Consider the following 18186-nt stretch of genomic DNA (forward strand, 5'->3'; position numbering starts at 1 on the left):
ACTGCACGAGGCTGGCCTAGTTCCTCTTTCCCGGTTCCTCACCCCATTCAGAGGCACAGCTGGAGCCAGGATCAGGAACCGGCACGGAGCCGCGGTGCGCAGAAGGCCAGAGCCCGTGGGAGTCTGACCGCTCCAGGGGCTGCGTGTAACTGTTCGGCTCAGACGCCTGTTCTCAAGCCAGGAGCCCGCTCTGTTTGAACTGCAGGGACATTCCGGATCTTTCCGTATGTTTTGTGTGCTCTAGACCCAACCCAGCACCCGCCGTGCGGCCCACACACTCATTCAGGAGCTTAGCTAGGCTGATGACCTTCCACAAACAAAAAACGGAGTGGAGAAGTAAGAACTGTCACTGAAAAGGAACAGACCCTGAACATAATCTTTACTGGTGTGCAAGGAAGACGCAGAACTGGGAGAGGGGGTGTGAGGAGCTCGTTCCAGTTGGCGGGGAGCCCCAGAAGCCAGCCCGATGGCTCGCACTGCCAGGCTCCCCACGAAATGTGAATCGGCTGTCCCAGCCTGGCCTTCCCCTTACCAGCTTCAGGAGCATCAGTGCCCACGCTGGAGCTGTGTACCGCCTGCGACTGGAGGCGGCCCCGCGGGCCAGGCACAGGATTTGGCATGACGGGAGAGTGCAGAGCTCTTAGTTCAACGTCCGGCGAGTGTCATTCTGGCACGTAAAGATTGCTGGCAGAGTTGGGATCGTCCACGGGGCGAGTCTCTAAGACGACCGTGCTGTTAGAGGAAGGAGAAGAAAAATTAGCAGGAAAACCGCGCAGCCAGTGGGGATCGGGCAGGTCAGGTGAGCAAGAGCCTGGTGGTATCCTGACTCCAGAGGGCTGCACCGCATTGCACGGAGGTTGCAGCAGGTGCTGCTGCTGCTGCTGCTGCTGCTCCTTGTGGCAGCAGCATGGAACTGGGTGGCCAGGGCAGGGGCAGGTCTTCCTACCTGGAGGCACCTAGTAAGCGGAAGGTCCACCGCTGATCCTGCAGCTCCCGTGCTACCTGAGGAGAGGTGGCACCATGTCAGCACGAGTTCCAGCAGAAGTCTAGGCGGCCCCCTGAGATAGTGCTCAGCAGGGCCCCCAGCTCCAGAGATGAGAGACTTCAGTGCAGGGCACTGAAGTCTCTGATGGATCCTGATCTTTAAACTAGATTTGGGCAGAACAGCCCTTCAAATGTAGGCGTGTCCCCAGGCGGCTGGGGAGGACAAAGAGTCTTCTGGAGTGGGCGGTCCGGGGGCTCTAGTGCTTAGGCCTGACAACACCCGCAGAAAGGTGGAGGGAGACGGAGGTTGAGGCTGCGCTGCAGCAGGAATCTCCTCCCACTGCTGTCCCTGGCGGAGCGTCCCAAGCGCCTCTACAACACAACTCTGGAAAGAGGACGTTTCCCTGCGTACCTGTCCTGAACCAAAGGGCCGCGTCTGCACGCCATGGCGCCAAAATGCATGCACACAGTTCTGCACCACCGCTGGGGAGAGAAGAGAGGCTGTTCAGCTCACACCTCGGTGCCTTTCTCTGTTTCCCTTCCCCACAGTGAAGGCCGCACAAGACCATAGCGAAAACGCTCATTAGGTGTGGAAATGCTGCGGCTGTTTCTGGAGAGCAGCGCAAATGCTTTGGGCCAGAAACGGACCCCAGCCTTACGCGGAGGCACGAGCCCACTCAGGGATCGATCCACAGGCACGTCCTCCATCCTCCACAGAGAAGCCAGCATAACCCAGAGCAGGCACCACCCCAAACCAAAAGCGGTGCGCAGAAAGCAGCATTTTGAAGGCTAGGGATATTTGGTGCTCAGATGGGGAGCAGAAGTTCTTTCGCTCGGGATCCCTCAGCTGATGCCAAAATGCAGCTTCCTCAAAAGCAGCTTGGCATGGGGCGAGACGGCAGACCACAGCAAGCAAGGATGGGAGGGGAGAATAATGAAGGGGGCGCGCCAAAGGGACCCACCGACGGACTCCACGGCCACGTCAAACGTGAGCTCTGGGTGTGACTGGAGCCGCGTTCCTTGGAGACTGACAAAATGGATGCTCCCTGGGAAAGGAAAACAGCATGTTGCCTCGGGTGAGAAATCGCGCCCCCCACCACCTGTGAGCTGCTCCCCCTCCCTCTGCACTTACTGTCCATCAGGACCAGCACCGTCTTGCTGTCCAGCTGGGTCACCTGGACCAGACCAGAGCATGCAGGTTCTGCTGAGAAATGTATTGACGGGAATAGAGCAGAGCATTAATTTCTGCCCTTCCTTTAGCAATCAGGCACTGATCCACCTGTTCTGAGGCGGAGGGGCAGGCCAGCAGCCACACTGGAAGGTGGCCAGACGGAAAGGGAGACAACAGCCTTCCTGTTCAGTAGAAAAAGAGGATTTTGCCCAGGGCAGCTTTCCTCTCCTTGCTGAAATTCAGTGCAACGCTACTGGCAGCCTTGTTCCTGCTGGCCACCCTCAGAACGCACAAGCGATGGGGAACCCGTCCGTTCACACACACGCCTCTCTGACCAGGTTCTCCAGGGCACAAATGAGGATCCGCATGCTCTACAGTGGGAACCTTCAACACCACGGCCATGGAGATCCTCTGGCCACCTTCCACCCCACCCCACCCCACCCCAGCCCCATGCCAACTTTGTAAAAAGCTGCTTCAGTCATCAGACTTTTAAAAAAGGGGAAGCCTGGCATGCTGCACAGTGAGCGGTCTGCTTCCCACGCTTTCCTGATTGCCCGCCTGCTCCCGGGCCGTATTTCTGGGCCTTGGCCCCCGCGGAGACAGGCGTGCTTCTTGTGGCCTTACCACTGCCGTCATCGATGAACCAGGAGGTGAGCGAGTTGAGGTTGATGATCTGGAACTGCACCGGCTGCCCCGGAGGACCCTTGCTCACGCCGATGCAGACCGCCGGGTACTCCTCGTCAGGGGTCACCAGCATCTCGAACACAGGAAGCGGTGAGGGCAGTGGGAAGTCAAAATACTGGCAAAAGAGAGGAAGAGGAGGAGAGGCCTGGCCCTCGGCAGAAACAAGCCCTCTTAGGAGAACAGGCAGGACACGTACGGCTCGCTTCCCGGGCGCTCGGCACATCCCTCTCGCAGTGGCAGGGCAGCGGTGCCCAGACCGTGTGCGGAGAGAGGACGGTGCCAGCTGCACCTTCTCTAGGTTTGCCTCCTTCCAGGTAGGCTCTGCCTGGGTGTGGCCGGTTAATTCGAGCTGGGCCTGCCAACGAGGGAAGGGTCGCTCTAGCCCCAAGACGAGGCCTTACCTTGACCAGCATGAATTTCTGCATGGGTTCGTACCACTGCAGCAGCACGACCCCTGCCTCCAGTGCGCCACAGAGGTAATGGCAGCCGGTCTGTGTGTTTTTTGCTGTGGGAAGGGAGGAATAGGCTATAACGGGGGTCAAAATCCTCTGTCGCTGCTGCCCTCCCGTGCTTGCTGTGGGTCCGGTGGGATTTCTGTAAGCCTGGTTTGTGTACACAGGAAAGGAAAGGAGGGGCGGGGAGTGTGAGACACGCGGTACCAGCTGCAGGCTAGCCTTGGGAGAGCGCTCACCTGTGCAACATTTCTGGCATCCTTTGGTATCTGGAATCTTGCTGGTGGTGATGTTTTTCCTGGGGCGGTGGGAGAGAAGAGGAAAGGTCAGCGGCACGTGGGGAGGTGCGGAGATGCGGGCAGGGGGAACATGTCTGCTGTATTGTTCCAGAGGGTGTGAAGGCAGGAAGTGTGAGGTGCTTTGTTTGAATCCACCCCACACCATTCTTTCTGATGCTGTGTAGCTTAGATGCTAAATTCCCTGAGATCAGGGATCTTCCTAAAGAGGTGTTTGCTTATGGAACTGTATAAAAGGCCAGATGTGCTGGCCTTTATTTGCTCTATTTATGCTTCGTTTACTTAGCAGTAGCAGTGTTAAAATACTACAGAAGGCACAGCTGCAGGAACCGATGGGAATTTGGCCACAGTAGCCTGAGCCTGAACCACAGCAGGTACCCTGTCCCTCCTTGCACCCATTTCCTTCCTTACAGAGCCTTTGTTCTACCAGTCCACCTGTCTCTAGCCCTGTCCTTGAGCGGACTTTTCGTGCAGGGCAGACCTGGAAGCTTCCTGTGGCGATGCACATGTGCAAAACGTCCCCCTCTCGCTTGCCATACACTCGGCTACTTCTGCCTCCAATGCTTGCCTTTTCCACCTCAGTCCCAGGGAGACTCTGAGCCCGCTCTTCTTCGATTCCCTGACATTTCAAATCTCCATCCAGCTGCCGACATTTATTTCCCTCTGCAACCTGGGCTCCTCCCCTTTAACTGCTGCAAGCAGAGATTTAGCAGCACTAGCTTCCTGCAAAGGACTGGAGGGGGCAGGAAGAAACTTTTGCATTTTTTACCGGTTGGGTGGCCCCTGAATGAAAAAAAAGCCCTGCCAGAAACCGATGGTGACAGCAACTTCAGATGCGTGTGAGTGTTGAGGAGCTGAAGGAGCAGCTACGGAGCTGTGCCCACCTGCACACCGTCTTCCTCGGCCCCCCTTTCGCACCCTTCCTGAGAAACGAATTACCTGGGCAGCAGCCTGTGTGGGGAGATGGACAGCCCGGGGCGCTGCTCTCGCTTGCTCTGCTCGTAGAGGCCCAGCAAATTATGGGAAAAGAGCTGCGGGGACTTGCCTGAGTGGAGGGGAAAGAGGAGAAAGAGACGGGAGCTGCTTGCAGGGGGCGTAATTCATCGGGGGCGTTCTGTTCAGCCCGACCTGTAGGACTGAGGCAAGGCCATGGCCTCCACGTCTGGCTTGCTAGCAGGGCACCTGGTTGCCACTGTGGGGGGCAGGATGCTGGGCTGGGAGGGCGTTCCTTGTAGCCAGCAGGGCTCCTCCTGAGTTCTCAGTAATGCGTGCTGAGTAATGTTCTGCCAGGATTGTGCTCAGCCCTTCGACCCTTCTTCATGCTTTCCCTGCGTGACTGCCTTAGATTTCAATTGCTTATGCAGATTCAATTCATACTTTTAAATAACAGTTTTAAAGCTGGTTAAAGTCTTGGTAAACATTATAACCAATAGAAAGAATGCACTTTTTTAACAGTCCTGTTTCTGCAGTTTTAACAGCAAATCGATCTCCAGACATTAGCAAGCGGTAATGATTATTTTCATGCCTCTTGCCAAGTTCTGCGGCTAAAGCTGCTGCTGGAGTCACTGGGCCAGAGCTGATCGGTTTGCATAATCTAGCTACTGAAACTTGCAAAGGGCTTACAAAGGGTGCCCAGTAATTCTAATTAGAACTTTTCATCTCCTTCCAGGAAGAATGTGCTTTTTAAAACACAGAGACTTTCCCCAAAGAAAGTGGTGCTCATTCACTTTCATTTGCAGCAAGTTTCTGTCTCTTACAGGGGACTTCTGACCTTCCTTGAACCATTTTCAAGAAAAGGTCAGAGAAGCATTTCTCACTTCCATGTGGTAAAACTTGAGGCTGCAAGAATGAAGGCTTTGAGGCGCCCGTGCTGGACTTTGGGCTGCCAGTGACCCGCTGCTTCCACCCCTTTGCCAGCCCCTGGATCTGCAGAAACCAGCAGGCAGCAGTGCCCGTGCTCGTGCCACACAAAGCGTCGCCTGCCCTTTTCTGCAGACTAGCCTGTTTCCCTGGGCCGGCATCAGGGCCGGCTCCTGGTTTCCGACGGGCCAAAGGCAAGGAAGGCATCCCTAGCGAGCCCTTTCCCTCAGTGAGCTTCCTCTCTCACCGGCTCAGGATGCTCTCCTCTCTCCCTTTTCACCACTGTTGTTGTTAGTCGCGAAGTCGTGTCCAACCCATCGCGACCCCATGGACAACCTTCCTCCAGGCCTTCCTGTCCTCCACCGTCCCCCGGAGTCACTGCTACCCTCTGCCTATTTGGCCGGCAGAAAGGCAGCGAGCGAGCAGGCGGCGGCATCTCCTCATCCTTGTCCTTAGCTTAGCATGGACAAAGAGCAGAGGCTTTCCTCTGTACCCCAATTAAAAATGTTCATTTTGTGGGGTTTAGGATGCTTGGGGAGGTAATTAAAGTGGGACACCAAGATTAACCAGCAAACAAGTTGGAATGATCCTGGCGCAAGCGCAAGCCCTGGTAGAGAAGGGCCTCCAGCCTCGCCCACCAGATCTTTCCTTGCAATGCCATGTGCCCCAGATTCAGTCTGTTGAGCCTCCGCTTGAAAAGTCCCCGTGCAAACGGCCGCCCTCCCAGACCGACAGACGCAGGCCGCAGAACGGCCGTCGCCTGGCTCAGAAGGAAACGGCTCTTCACCACGGCCATCCTCACTCCTCCACAGAGCAACACGGATTCCTCCCACCCCACACGGCTCGGCCCCGCAAAGCCTTCGCCCTCATCTCTGCACTCTGCTGACACACGCCGGCTGTTCCGCGCTTCTCAGCCCCTCGGTCCCGCAGCCACCCACTCCCTCCCTGCCCCAGTGCGGCCCACTCACCAGAAAGGGACATGAGCACGTTCCCGATACAGTACACCCAAGTTGTGCGGCTGTGGTAGAGCTTGGCGAAAGGAGGGAAAGAGGAGAAAGAGCTCACAATCCTGCAGGCAGATCACAACATTATTCAGCAGTGGCTTTTGGGGGGCTCCCGGAGCGGCTCACCCATTGCTGGCCTTCAAGCAGCTGTTTAAGGGCCTTTGGGTGGGTTTGGCAAGCCAGGCATATTTTAACCCTCGCTTATGCCTGATTTTTAACTCTGGTTGCTCCGTATCGGCTGATTCAGTGAAAAATATCTCATGTAACGGAATTGTAATTCATTATAATTCCAAGGCGATGGTTTTAGGGGGATAACAGTACAAAGCTGTTGTAAGGATTGTAGACTAATGTTGTTTTACTTCTAAAAGTAAAATCCCTCCCACCCCAAACCTATCCAGCCACTACATGTGAGGGGAGCGTAGAGGTGCTTCCTTGGAATCCACCAATTCCAAGCTTGATGGCAAGGATGGCAAAGTGGTAAAAGAGTGGCAATTAATCCAGGTTAAGCAATCCTGTCTGAGGCTTTTAACCGTCTGTTCTGCTGCACCACTGTCAGATGCTAGCGGCCCTCCTCCTCTGTCCCGCCCCCTCCCATGTGGGTTCTCGTCTTCCAAGCCCTCCCCGCAGCAGCCCGTCCGTCTCACCAGCTCCAGGGTGGGTTCCAGCTCGCTCCGATTCAAGGCAAATATCCCTTCTTCGGCACCCAGAATCAAGTGTGGCTCTGCAAAACGGGGAGGAAACACAGGCGGCGGCAGGGGAACAGCCGACGGCATCACTCCGTTACAGCTTGCACTGAGCCCAGGACGGCACCCCAGGGGTCCCCTCTTCCGCAGGCTATTGCCTTTGTGCCCTGGCGGAAGGGTCTGGCGGGGCTGGGAACCCACGGGGACTCGGCCAAGTAGGGCGAGCCTAAGGAGGCAAGGCAGGAAAGACCCCCCAAAGCTATGCACCCCCGTTCCACGATGCTACGAACACTGCTGCAGGCGTGCTCATGAGCGAGGACTAGGATGCTGAAGCAGGCCCAGCACTGACAAGGAACCCAGCGGGGGCCTGGGGGGGCGATGGTGAGTCTCTCCTTAGGGGAATCGCCTGGGCACTGGCCTCCCACCCGGCTGCTCGGCCCCACTCCTACCGTTGGTACTTGGATGGGTCCACGCAGTCACTGAGGTGACGTGCAAGGGGCACTCGTTAAAAATCTTCCTGAAGAGCGCCCGGGCCTGCAAAGAGAAGGATGCCGCGGTCACCTCTGAGCAGAGAGTGTCCTGGGTGCTCCAACCACTCGGCCATCTTGCCCCGAGCACCATCCTCAGGACACAACTGCCCCCTCTTCTCATCTCACTGCACGGAGCGCGCCCTAGAAATAAACTAAATCATGCAAGACTTACTGGCCAAGAGTTCAAACCAGCCATGACCATACAGAGGAGGTTGACCTGCTGTTCCCAGAAGGAGTCCCTGCTCTGAGGTCATGTCTCCCTTTCACCAGCCTCTGCTGGGAGTCATTCTACTGAATTGCTTGATGCAGGCACACGTGGCGCAGGGACACACTCGGGCCCCGAGGGAAGCAGCTCGTTGCATCTCAGCATGAGTCCCTGCCTGACCTCCTTCGAGGTATGCTCCTTGGGAATGGGTCATTCTCCTGCCTCTCTGCACCAGGTGCGACAGGGTCACCCAGTCACCTGCAATGGAGAGGGGCCGCACTATCTCAGAGGATGATGGTCTGTGCCTTCATCAGAGAAGGCTGCGCATTGCGCGCCTGTGCAAGAAGCAGAGCCTCACAGCTGGAGGTGTGGTGTCAGACAAGCGGCTTGGACAGAAACCCGGGTGCAGGGGGCTCCCTGGGGTTGTCCAGCTGCTACTCCTTCACACTTTGGTATCTTTTGTGGGCTTATTTTTGCAGTGTTGCACTGGAAATGGTGTGTTTTGGTTGTTGATATGACCTCCTCGGCCTCCCAGCACCACTTTAATCAAGAACTAGAAAGAGGGCTCTGACTAATGAAAGCTTAGAGAGGATGAGCATGCAGGCTCTGTGCACTTACCGGTTTCTGCTTCTTCTCCGGCTTGGGTGGAAGGACGGGTGGCTCTTCGTTCTGGGGGACGGGTCGCAGTTCGGGGACTGCAAAGGGCCAAAATAAGACTCAGGCCTCCCCGCTCTCCAGCACCTGTCCTGACACCAAGGGCGATCGAGCCTGGCTTAAGGCAACATTTGGCAAAGGCAGTGGGGGGCATGGGCTCTTTCCGGTCAGGGCTGGGTGTATTCAAATCGTCTCTCATTCACATCCCAGTCAATGGAACTATTTTAATAAGAATTAAGGTGGCCCCTTACACATGTGTGGCGCATTTCAAAGCATCAGAGGACAGATCCTGCCCCAGGAGGCTTCTGGTCTACAATTAACCACGGGGGCCACGTGATCACTGGGGAAAAGAGGCCGTGGCAGTGGCTCTTCCCCACCCACAAGCCCACTGGTCACATGCTGCACAATTTGCTAATGGTTGTCAAGGCATGCAGTCGCCTGTCACAGAGCCTCACAACAGGCCACACGGCTGCTTCCCCCAGAGGTGTCGCACGCCAAGCCCAGGCAGGGAAGAGAAGCAGGGCGGGAGACGAAGGCAGGCCTCTCAGAGGACAGTGCGATCCTTTCCTTGACCGCTGCTTAGACCGAACTGCAGTGTTCTCCAGTCTGGTGCCCTCCATGTATTGGACTACAATCCCATCCTCCCCAGCCAGCCTGGCCATTGGCCTCCGTTTGGAGGAAGCTACAGTAGGTCAGGGGGCAGGATGGAGACTGGGGTGGTGCTGTTCAAATTATGGCATGCCTGTCGCTGTCTTGCAACTCGAATTTGGGTGCTCTTGGTGTGATTTGGTTTCCTCAGGTTGGAATCGAGGCGACAAGACCAGACAGATCAACATGAACTGGGGAATTCCTTAATCAAAATAGACAAAAATTTGCTAGGATTTCAACTACTGGCCACTTCTGTACTGGAGGGAGGATACAGTAATATTGATCATTTGTGGGTTTGTCTCTGTGGAAACAGCTCGGTTGAGGGTAATTGTGCTGTTTCCTTTAATGCTCTCCATCTTGATAGGTAAGGGATACATGCTGCTATTTTTAAAATCATAGATGCTGGTCAGATCTGCCAAATATTGTTCCTAGAGTAACTCTGCTGAAAATGGGCTTTATGTCACATACTTTAAACTGATCTAGTAGCACACAAAACACATTTTAATGCGTAAACCACTTGAATTACTTTGTCCAGCATCGAGACTTTTTTCTGGTTAATGACTGAAACAAAGCAAATGAAGACAAAGCTGGTGTAGCTATTGCAACAACCCTGCAAGGCAGGCCATCACAATTATCCAGCATACTTCAGATGGCACTGCTGAGGACAGAGGAGAACGTCTAAGCCTACAGTATAAGGCAGTCAGGTGAGGGCACCATCCAGGCTCCCGCCCCTGACCTTTTGCAGCATCTTGTGGCAGGCGAAACTCTGTGGATCGAGCTCACTCTCTACAAAAAAACCGTGTAAACACGCAAATTTTAAAAAAGCGGGGGACGTGCTGATCAAGGCAGGCTTGGAGGGGGGATTCCGCTCTTTTCTTCCCAGCTGTCCTGAGAAAGGGCCTTCCTCCCGCTCTGGGATTCGCACTGGGGGAGAAAATCTCCCGCTGGCCCAGCCCTGCTCCACCCGCCCCATGTCTCCAGCGAGTGCCGGGGCAACAGAACGTCCGGCAGCGGTCGGGTGCGTTTTGTAGCAAAGGCCCTGCACCTGTAGCGCACGTGGCGGCTGTGGTAGACGGAGCGTCTACTCTGGCCTTAAGCCGGCTTCTCGGCCGCCGGAGCTGGCAGCCTCCCCGTGTGCTGGGCTGCACCCGCCACCACTCCCACCCCAACCCCGCCGACACACCACACCACACGCGACTGGCAATGGCTCCCATCCTAACCCGCCCCTCCTGCAGGGGGCCTGGGAGGAGGGCGCCCGGTCTCCGTTCCCCCGGTGCACCTTCGTCGAGTCTCGCAGCCGAGGACTGGCTCTCCCTGGGCTGCATCCAGCCCAGCCTGCCCCTGCTGGCGCCCTCCAGGTCCGCCGGACGGCAGCACCCCCTGGCCACTGGCCAGGCTGACCGGGAGCGGCAGGCAGGCAGGCAGGCTGCAGCAGCTTGCCCCGCGGCTGCCCACACCCCGTGCTGCCTCGGCCTGCCCCCAGCCACCCGTGCATCCCAACCGCCTCTGGCCCTTTAATGGGGGCCCTTCTCCCTCCTGCAGCCGCAGCTCATTTCTGAGCTTGGCTGAGGCCCGACACCTGGCGACTTCCCCAGGGAGGTGAGAACCTGACCAAGGGCTTCCTGACTCAGGGCTTAGCCGCCTGCTCCCGACTTGCTGAAACAGAACCTGGATCTTCTCCTTACAGCACAGACTTCTGAGGCTTGTGAGTCACTGCAGGGCCCTTACACCTGGGTGGGGTGGGGTGGGGTGGGGGGGCTCTTGCAGCCCAAGGGCCACATTCCATGTTAAACTGCCTTGGGAGGCCAAGGGGGCAGGTCCAGGTCACCACCATCACTTAAGCCACAGGAGGCGCATTTCACCCTTTCAGAAGTGGTGGGGGGGGGGGGGGATCTACCAGAACCTCAGTCCCGGGACTGACTCCCTAACGCGGAACTGGGTGGAGACTGGCTGCACATTTCCTGGAAATGCCTCCTGAGGCAGGGGCTGCGAGACTCCTGCGCATTTCATTCGTTCCTGTCCCGCCTTCCTTTTGTGGTGGAACTCGAGGGGGCTGCATGCAGTTCTGGGCGGCCTCCCCTCCAAGCCCTGACCAGACCCGGCCCTGCTCAGCCTCAGCCTCAGCACGGGGCGGGCGGGCGGGCGGCCTCAGGACCCTTCCCAGCATGTCCCATCAGGCGGCTGGCCCTTTCAGAGTGGGCCCTTAGGCGGTTGCTTCTAATGAAGAGGATGGTGGCTGGACTGCCAGGGATGACACGGGGCGGCATCGGCCTTGGGGGGATGGCCGCGGCTCCCCGACTCTGCCCATGGCTCCGCACGGCCGTTTCTGCCAGCGGCCCGCACGCCCGCACGTGGGGGTCGCTCCTCCTGGCTATTTCGGTACCTGATCTGGCGGTGAGGTGGGCGAGCTGGGCCTCCGCCGGCGTGGCTTGCTGAGGAGCCCAGCTCATCACGGGGCCACTAGAGCAGCGCCCACGGAAGATGGGCTTGGCAGGGCGCCGCAAGGGGACTCGTTCCGCCACGGTCTCATCCGGGGAGATCCAGAGTTTGGGCTGCAGAAAGAAGGGTGCAGGTGGTCACAGCTCGGTTAAGATGCGGTCTCTCGGCGTGGAAAGAGAGCGCATGGCAGGCGCGCAACCCTCGGCAGCCTTTGGGCTGCCCCTGCCCTGCCCTGCCCTGCCCTGGGGAGCTGCATCCAAGTAAGTGGGGAGCATCCAGTGCTGGGGGGCCAGGCACACCCCCGGCCACTCCCCCATGGCGGCTGGCCTCGGCTTTATTTTTTCCTTCGAAAGTATGTGCATGCGGGGGGGGGGCTCTCTGACTTACCTTGGGAGGCAGCGGGGGAGGGGGCTCAGCCGCTGAGGTCTCACTGAAAGGAAGCGAAGAGGAGAGAGGTTCCAGGACAGTGCAGGTGGTCCCGTTTCCCATTCTTCTCCCCCCGCCCCCACCCATGGGCCCTCCCACTGCTGTTACTGGAAACCAGTTCACACCATCCCACTCAGATGGCCATCCAGTTTCTTTTTGAATGTAGTGTGGTGTGGGAGGCCCACGACCTGCGCAGGCCGCTGGGTCTGTGTCGTCTTGCTCTGATGGTGAGGAAGCGCTTCCTGCTGTGGAGCCTGAATCTGGTTGTTGCAACTTGACTGCAACTTGACTTCTGTGCAAAAGCTGGGAAGCCACCGATGACCGGTGGCCGAGGGAAGGGGCAGGGCCCCCCGTCCCCGCGGCAGGAGGAGCCCCTTCGGCTCACCGGTCCACGCAAAGCTCTCCTCCCCGTGCCCGCCGCCTTGGTGCCTGCGTCCTTCCGGCCCCGCACCCCCCTGGATCCGTCCCTCGCTCCCTGCTCCCCTCTCAGCAGCCCCCTCTCCCCTCAGCACATCACAGCCTCCCGTTGCCCAAACCAAGCACACGTCCTCCCTCACAGGAGCTGAGCCCCACCGCTCTGGGACTCAGCGCCCCTCTAAGCTGGGCGGGGGGGGGGCAGCTGCCAGCACTGTGTGATGTCACAGCACTCCAGCCGACGGCCAGGCGGACGGAGCGCGGCCCCCCACTCTGCCCCACCACTCTTCCCCATATCGACACTGGAAAATCCACCTGGAAAGAGGTACCTGCTCGGATGGCTTCTGCTGGGGCTGAGGGCAGGCATGAAGCGGTGCCGTGAGGGGAAGAAATGCAAGCGAGCGTTAGAGGAGCCCTCTGGGTGCCAGGAGCGGAGGGGCTGCTGTGTGGAACGCCACGGGGGGCTGAGCCCGCCCGCCCTTCTGGCTCCAGCGCACCCCCCTGGCTCCAGCCCCTCCCACAGCCCAGCCAAGGGCGAGCGACAGGCACCACACCGCGCTGCCCCCCCCCCCCCCCCCCCCCGGTCTCCTTTTCACACTTCAGATCATTTGCCCTTTGGGCACAACTCGGGCCTCTGGAAGCATCGAGCAGACACGGCATGCAGGCACAGAGCGGGCCCTTGCGCCTCGTCTACCCCTCCTCTGCGCTGTAGTTCCAACAGTAGCTTTGGGGAGAAGGGGACCTTGATTGGGGGCCAAGGGAGTGCAGGGGGGAGATCACTGCCTCCCCCCCCAGGGCCACCGCTTCCTGCAAACGGCCAAGCCGTAGTGGCGAAGTTGGTGCAGGATGGTCTGGATGCTGTGCTGCGGATCGGAATCTATACTGACTGAGGAAAGTACATTGCCACCTCCCCCGGGTGCTTAGGGCGAGATTGGCGACCCGGAGGGATCTGTTTTGCGGCGTTCGACGCTCCGTGCGCTTAAGATGAGGGGACAGAGCGGGTGCGCAGGAAGTGCGCCGACCAGTGGCAGCCCGTCCGTCTGGGCAGCAAGAGCCCAGCCGCTTCCCCATGAGAGAGCGATCCACGCGCAGGCGCGCGACGGGCCAGTCTTGGGCACACCCGCCTGTTCTGAGTAGGCCCGCGAACTCCGGCATCACAGAGTGGTCCCCAGCCCCACGGCTTATTCCCTGCTGCCACAGCCCACTGGCCTTACTTAGTAAAAACACGCAGCCCCGCGGAGAGGGAATATTTTGTGTCGGCTGAGGGGGCCTCTGTAGCATAACCGCTAGTGGGTTGGGTCTGGCTTGTGGGCTGGATCCCAGGCGGACAGAATCCTCCTCGGGGAGATTCTTCCACTTACATGTCCACGTCGTCATAATCGTGGTCTGAGTCGCTCAGGTCCTTCCTGCAAAGCAAAGGGATGTAGGAGATACGGCTGAGAAACCGGCAACGCAGGTGGACTTACCAGCGACGGGCAAACCGACCTGCTGCGACTTGAAATGGGGCAAGATATCCAGAGTGATGGCAGCTCGGGAGACGCACCTCCTAGACTCCATGCTTTTGAATCATGACTGGATTTTGCCCATGGACTTCACAGGCACGAGGAGGGGAAAGAGTCGGGACTGGCAGTAGCCATGGGAATTATAAACAGGCTGATACGCACGGGTGAATTCTAGGTTTCGGTGGCTTTCGGTCTGCCCAGGGGCTGTCTGGCAGCTGCCAAGGTGAGCCAGCGGCAGCCCATCCCCCTCCCTTGTGCGCTTACCTGGTGCCAGGTGCAGCGCTGTAGAGGTGGCTGCCAAAGCTGCACCCAGAATCCGCGGAGAATTCCTGCAAGCAGAAGGCCAAAACTGCCGGTTGGCATCAGGCTCCGGCTTCTCCTTAAAAGGAAAGGCCGTGGCGGTGGTGGTATTAGCCAAAGTTGATCAGGGCCCCCTCCAGGGGGATGATGGGAGCTGGAGTCCAGCGTATCTGGGTGGCATCAGGTTGGGGACGGGGGCATGCCAAATCCAGGCCTCGGGGTTTCCCAAATGCCTTTCCCTTTCTCAAATCCCGAAGGATCGCCAGCGCGAGCATCTGCTGCCAAGGGGGCCGGCGCTTGCCCACCGGGTTGGGGGAGAAGCAGGGAAGAGGAGGTACCGTGAAGTTCGAGGATTCCAGACTCTCTGCGTTTCTGAGAGTGTGACCGAAATTATGGGCTGCAACGAAAGTAACGGGATTTAAAACAGAGACTCTGCAGTGGGGGAGGTCCTGGGGAGGGGCTGCTCCTGGGGGAGAGGACGTGTGACTCAAAGGGGGGGCCAGGGGAGCCAAGAAGGGTGGATGCCCGCTTAGCTGGGCAGGAGGCGGCAGCAGGACAGACATACCCCTTGGACTGGCGCATCCAGGTGAGGTCACGCCCTGGCGCTGGCTGGAGCGGATCCTTCGGGGCACGGGAGGCGGAGGCGGCTGCGGCCGAGAAACCACCACATTAGTTTGCTGGGTGTGCGGGAGGAGGGGGCGCATCCCGCCTTACAGGCCCTGAAGCACCAACCAGAGAACTCCCTGCAGCATCGTCCGCAGGATTTAGAAGAGTACGAGGGAAGCGGCCCCACACGCTTCTGGTCGCCCTCCTCCGGCCTCATCCCAGCGGTTCTCACCTCTTGCTCCTCTTCATCTGTCTCTCCTCTACAGCTGGGGAACTTGTCAGGATACCGCAGTTTCTCCAGGAGGTCAAGGGTCAGGCTGCAGCTCAGTCCCGGCTGAGCAACTAGCTGATGCTGCAGGGCGGAAGGGATTGTTGGGGGGCAGTTAGACGCCAGCCTGGGGCAGAGCCACACGAGTGGGAGCAGGGTCACTGTCTTTCTAACACACCAGAGAGAGGTTTGCTTCTTCTGCAGTGCAAGGGAAATTTGAGCAGAGGTCCCTTCCTGGTTGTAGGCACATGGTGCTTCTCCATGAGGGCGTTTCTGGAAACCCTGGAAGCCCCCCCACACCTTAGGTAGCCTTGGTTTTGAGGAAAAGTGGCAATTCACAAACAAGCAAACCAGAGGCCAGTTCTCGCCGCAGCTCCATGTCAGAACCACGCGCCCCAAAGCAAGTGCCGTCGCTCAGGGCGGATCTGACGTGCCGGCCTGGCTGACATCCTGGGCAGGGAGGAGGAGAGCGGAGGACCGCTGGCACTCACCGTCAGCATCTTGGAGGCGCTGGGCCGCTTCTTGGGATTCTTGGTTAACGTCACCTTGACGAAGTTGTGGAAGGCCGGAGACCTGCGGAGAGAGCAGACCGTGTGGGGAGGTGCACGGGGGGCTTCACTCCAGGGCCAAGCTGTGGGCCCCAGAGCTCCTGCCTGGGAGCCGCTGAAGGAAGCACAGCTGGACGGAAGACAAAGAGGTGGGGGGGCTCTGAAACTAGCGCTGTCGGCCAGCGAGCTGGGCCTGGGCCCGGGCCGGACAACCTGGCAGAGCAGTTCCTCGGTGAAGACTTACTAGCTGTGTGATTCCAGCTTGCAGCTTCTTGGGCTGCTCTTGCGCTGTTGCTGCCTGATCTGATAAAAATTCTAATTCCGGACTGGTAATGCTGGGAATCCCAGTTTTTATTTCCTTCTTGCTTGACTAAATGGAAATTCTCCTAGCCCCCCCCACCCCCCACCCCCGTCCTGGGGCCAGCCAGACCAGGGCAGCGGCTCTTCTTTGGGTATGCGATGGCAGACAGCAATGCCCAGCAGCCACCTCTGCTCCAAGTGCACTTGTGAACAAACCCGGCACATCCGCATTCCAAAGGAGACCCAGTTAAGCACCTGGGGCACGCGGGAAGCAAGGAGCACAGGACAGAACTCACCAACGAGCCTTTTCCTTGAGTTTGGGGGGCTGATAGCCGCTCTTGGTCATGAGGACCAGGACCCTGCAGGGCACAAGGACACAAGGGCACATCACCAGCTGCTGCGCACCCTCCTCCTCAATGCCCCCCCTGCCCTAACGGTGCTCGGCTCTGCACCAAGAAAGGCTGTGCTCAGCCACCTGCAGGGACCGTGCAAACCTGCACAGCATCCCTTCTGCTGCAAGGGGCCGGCCTGAAGACCACCCCCCCCCCCAGCCTGCAAATCCCTCACTGGCATGCCCTGCTGGCTTCAGAGCCATCCCAAGGGGATACCCCCGGCATCCAAGGCTAGAAGCCCTTTGGGGAGAGAGAAGTGCAGGATGTTATCACTGCCAGCAGCCCTGAACCCACAGGATAGGGTGTGGCAGAAGAGGAACAGAATGACCTCACAGAAAAGCAAGATAAAACTCTCTGAAATGAAGAGCTTTGTCGCCGTTACACCTGCAAATACGATTATTATTTTTTTAATAATAATGCCCAGGACAGATTCACGCTTCCCTCGGCAGTGCTTACAACGAGCGCAAGCAGTGCCACCCTTCTGAGGACGGCGGTGTGGAGAAGAGCACGGGCGCAGATGGGGCGAAGGTCAGACCGCTGCGCGATGCCCCACCTTTCCCGGCGCCTTTCGGCCCCCGCACTGGATGCAGCGAGCGAGCTGCACCCCGCCCCCCGTGGCCCAGGGAAAGGAGGGCATGAGCGAGCCGCGCTCCAACGCAGCTCACCGCAGCGGGTGCACGTCGAACAAGGGGGGCTCCAGCTCCGCCAGCTCGATCGCCGTGATCCCCACAGACCACACGTCGCAAAGCTCGTTGTACCCGCCTTTGAGCTCTACCGCTGCCACCTCCGGGGCCATCCTGGAAGAGAGGTGCCTGTGCATGCGGTGGGCCGCTCTGCATCTTCCCACAGCCCACCCAGAAGACCCTCCCTCCCACCGTGTCCCATTAACGCTCGGAAATTTAACGCAGGGCGCACTGCAGTAATTTAACCGCACACAGTGCGTTGCAGTAGCTAAGCTGGGGATGACCAGAGCACGTTCTGCAAAGTCCGGTTATCCCTGTCCTGGCCAGGCAGGGACAGTGGAGGGTCACCCGCTGGGTCACCGAGAACGCCTGGTTTCAAGTGACTGGGAAGACCCCAAGGGGACCAGCTTCTGCTCCATGGAAGTTCAGCTCCACCCGTGACAGGAGGGATCCCCTTCATCTGGGCAGAAGAGCCACCTGCTAACGGTGCTGCCGGCTTGTCTGGACTGATCCTCCGTTTCCGAGCTCCTGCCCAGTGGGCTGTATTTCCATGCGCACTCCCGTCCACCATCCCGACCTCACCCATCCTGCACAGCAGTCCGTTACCAGTAAGGTGTGCCGATGAAAGACATTCTCCGGGCAAAGGTAGCGCTGAGTTGTGCTGAGATCCCAAAATCCGCTGGGGTGCAGGGAAGAAGAAACGAGGCAGGAAAGAGTTTGGGAGAGCACCTGTCTCCAGGATTCAACAGGGAACGTGAACCAGCTGCGATGGGGCTGGAGGGCTGGAGGCCCTCAGATGCCCACCCCATCTGAGCCGGTGTCACAGAGAGACACAGGCAAGGGAGGAGAGGTGGGGGGGCTCTCTCCATCCCCCCGGCCTTTGGGTTAATTATGGGGCCCATCAGAAAGGAAAGTGGATCTCTGGGCAAGCATGCATACAGCAGGGCAAGCACTGAATCTGGGTGCATCCAGGCGTCTGAGAAGCTTCGCTGCCCCTGGGAAGTGACCTCCCAGCCCTTTTGCCGGATATCTCTGGGGACTTGCTCAGAGGAAACCCTTTCTACCACCTCTGCGCAGGAGCCGGCTGCAGCCAGCGCTGACTGGCTAGGCCTGGGAATCACAAGCCCTCCTCTTCCC

At 58.6% G+C, this 18186-nt stretch overlaps 1 protein-coding gene across 2 annotated transcripts in view; it reads right to left on the minus strand.

The window, feature by feature from the left end:
- Positions 1–363: 363 nt before the first annotated feature.
- Positions 364–18186, minus strand: part of MAP4K1 (mitogen-activated protein kinase kinase kinase kinase 1) — a 33078-nt gene continuing 15255 nt past the window's right edge. Inside the window, exons 8-32 of one of the 2 annotated variants that reach the window (XM_044434930.1) lie at positions 17656–17728; positions 17032–17163; positions 16271–16333; positions 15618–15699; positions 15091–15210; positions 14818–14899; positions 14591–14649; positions 14217–14281; positions 13812–13856; positions 12780–12803; positions 11998–12040; positions 11555–11723; positions 8488–8564; positions 7584–7668; positions 7096–7172; positions 6416–6476; positions 4527–4632; positions 3531–3589; positions 3241–3344; positions 2780–2954; positions 2117–2185; positions 1947–2030; positions 1397–1467; positions 947–1002; positions 364–732 (exon numbers count right to left, since the gene is read on the minus strand). In XM_044434930.1, coding sequence (XP_044290865.1) covers positions 663–732; positions 947–1002; positions 1397–1467; positions 1947–2030; positions 2117–2185; positions 2780–2954; positions 3241–3344; positions 3531–3589; positions 4527–4632; positions 6416–6476; positions 7096–7172; positions 7584–7668; positions 8488–8564; positions 11555–11723; positions 11998–12040; positions 12780–12803; positions 13812–13856; positions 14217–14281; positions 14591–14649; positions 14818–14899; positions 15091–15210; positions 15618–15699; positions 16271–16333; positions 17032–17163; positions 17656–17728 — 2051 coding nt within the window. In that variant the 3' untranslated portion in view covers positions 364–662. Of the gene's footprint in view, positions 733–946; positions 1003–1396; positions 1468–1946; positions 2031–2116; positions 2189–2779; positions 2955–3240; positions 3345–3530; positions 3590–4526; positions 4633–6415; positions 6477–7095; positions 7173–7583; positions 7669–8487; positions 8565–11554; positions 11724–11997; positions 12041–12779; positions 12804–13811; positions 13857–14216; positions 14282–14590; positions 14650–14817; positions 14900–15090; positions 15211–15617; positions 15700–16270; positions 16334–17031; positions 17164–17655; positions 17729–18186 lie in introns of both variants that reach the window. The other variant, XM_044434929.1, reaches the window with a different exon arrangement.

Source organism: Varanus komodoensis, unplaced genomic scaffold (genome assembly GCF_004798865.1).
Source record: "Varanus komodoensis strain SLA01 unplaced genomic scaffold, ASM479886v1 scaffold29_1, whole genome shotgun sequence".
In the NCBI taxonomy this organism is placed as follows: Eukaryota; Metazoa; Chordata; class Lepidosauria; order Squamata; family Varanidae; genus Varanus; species Varanus komodoensis.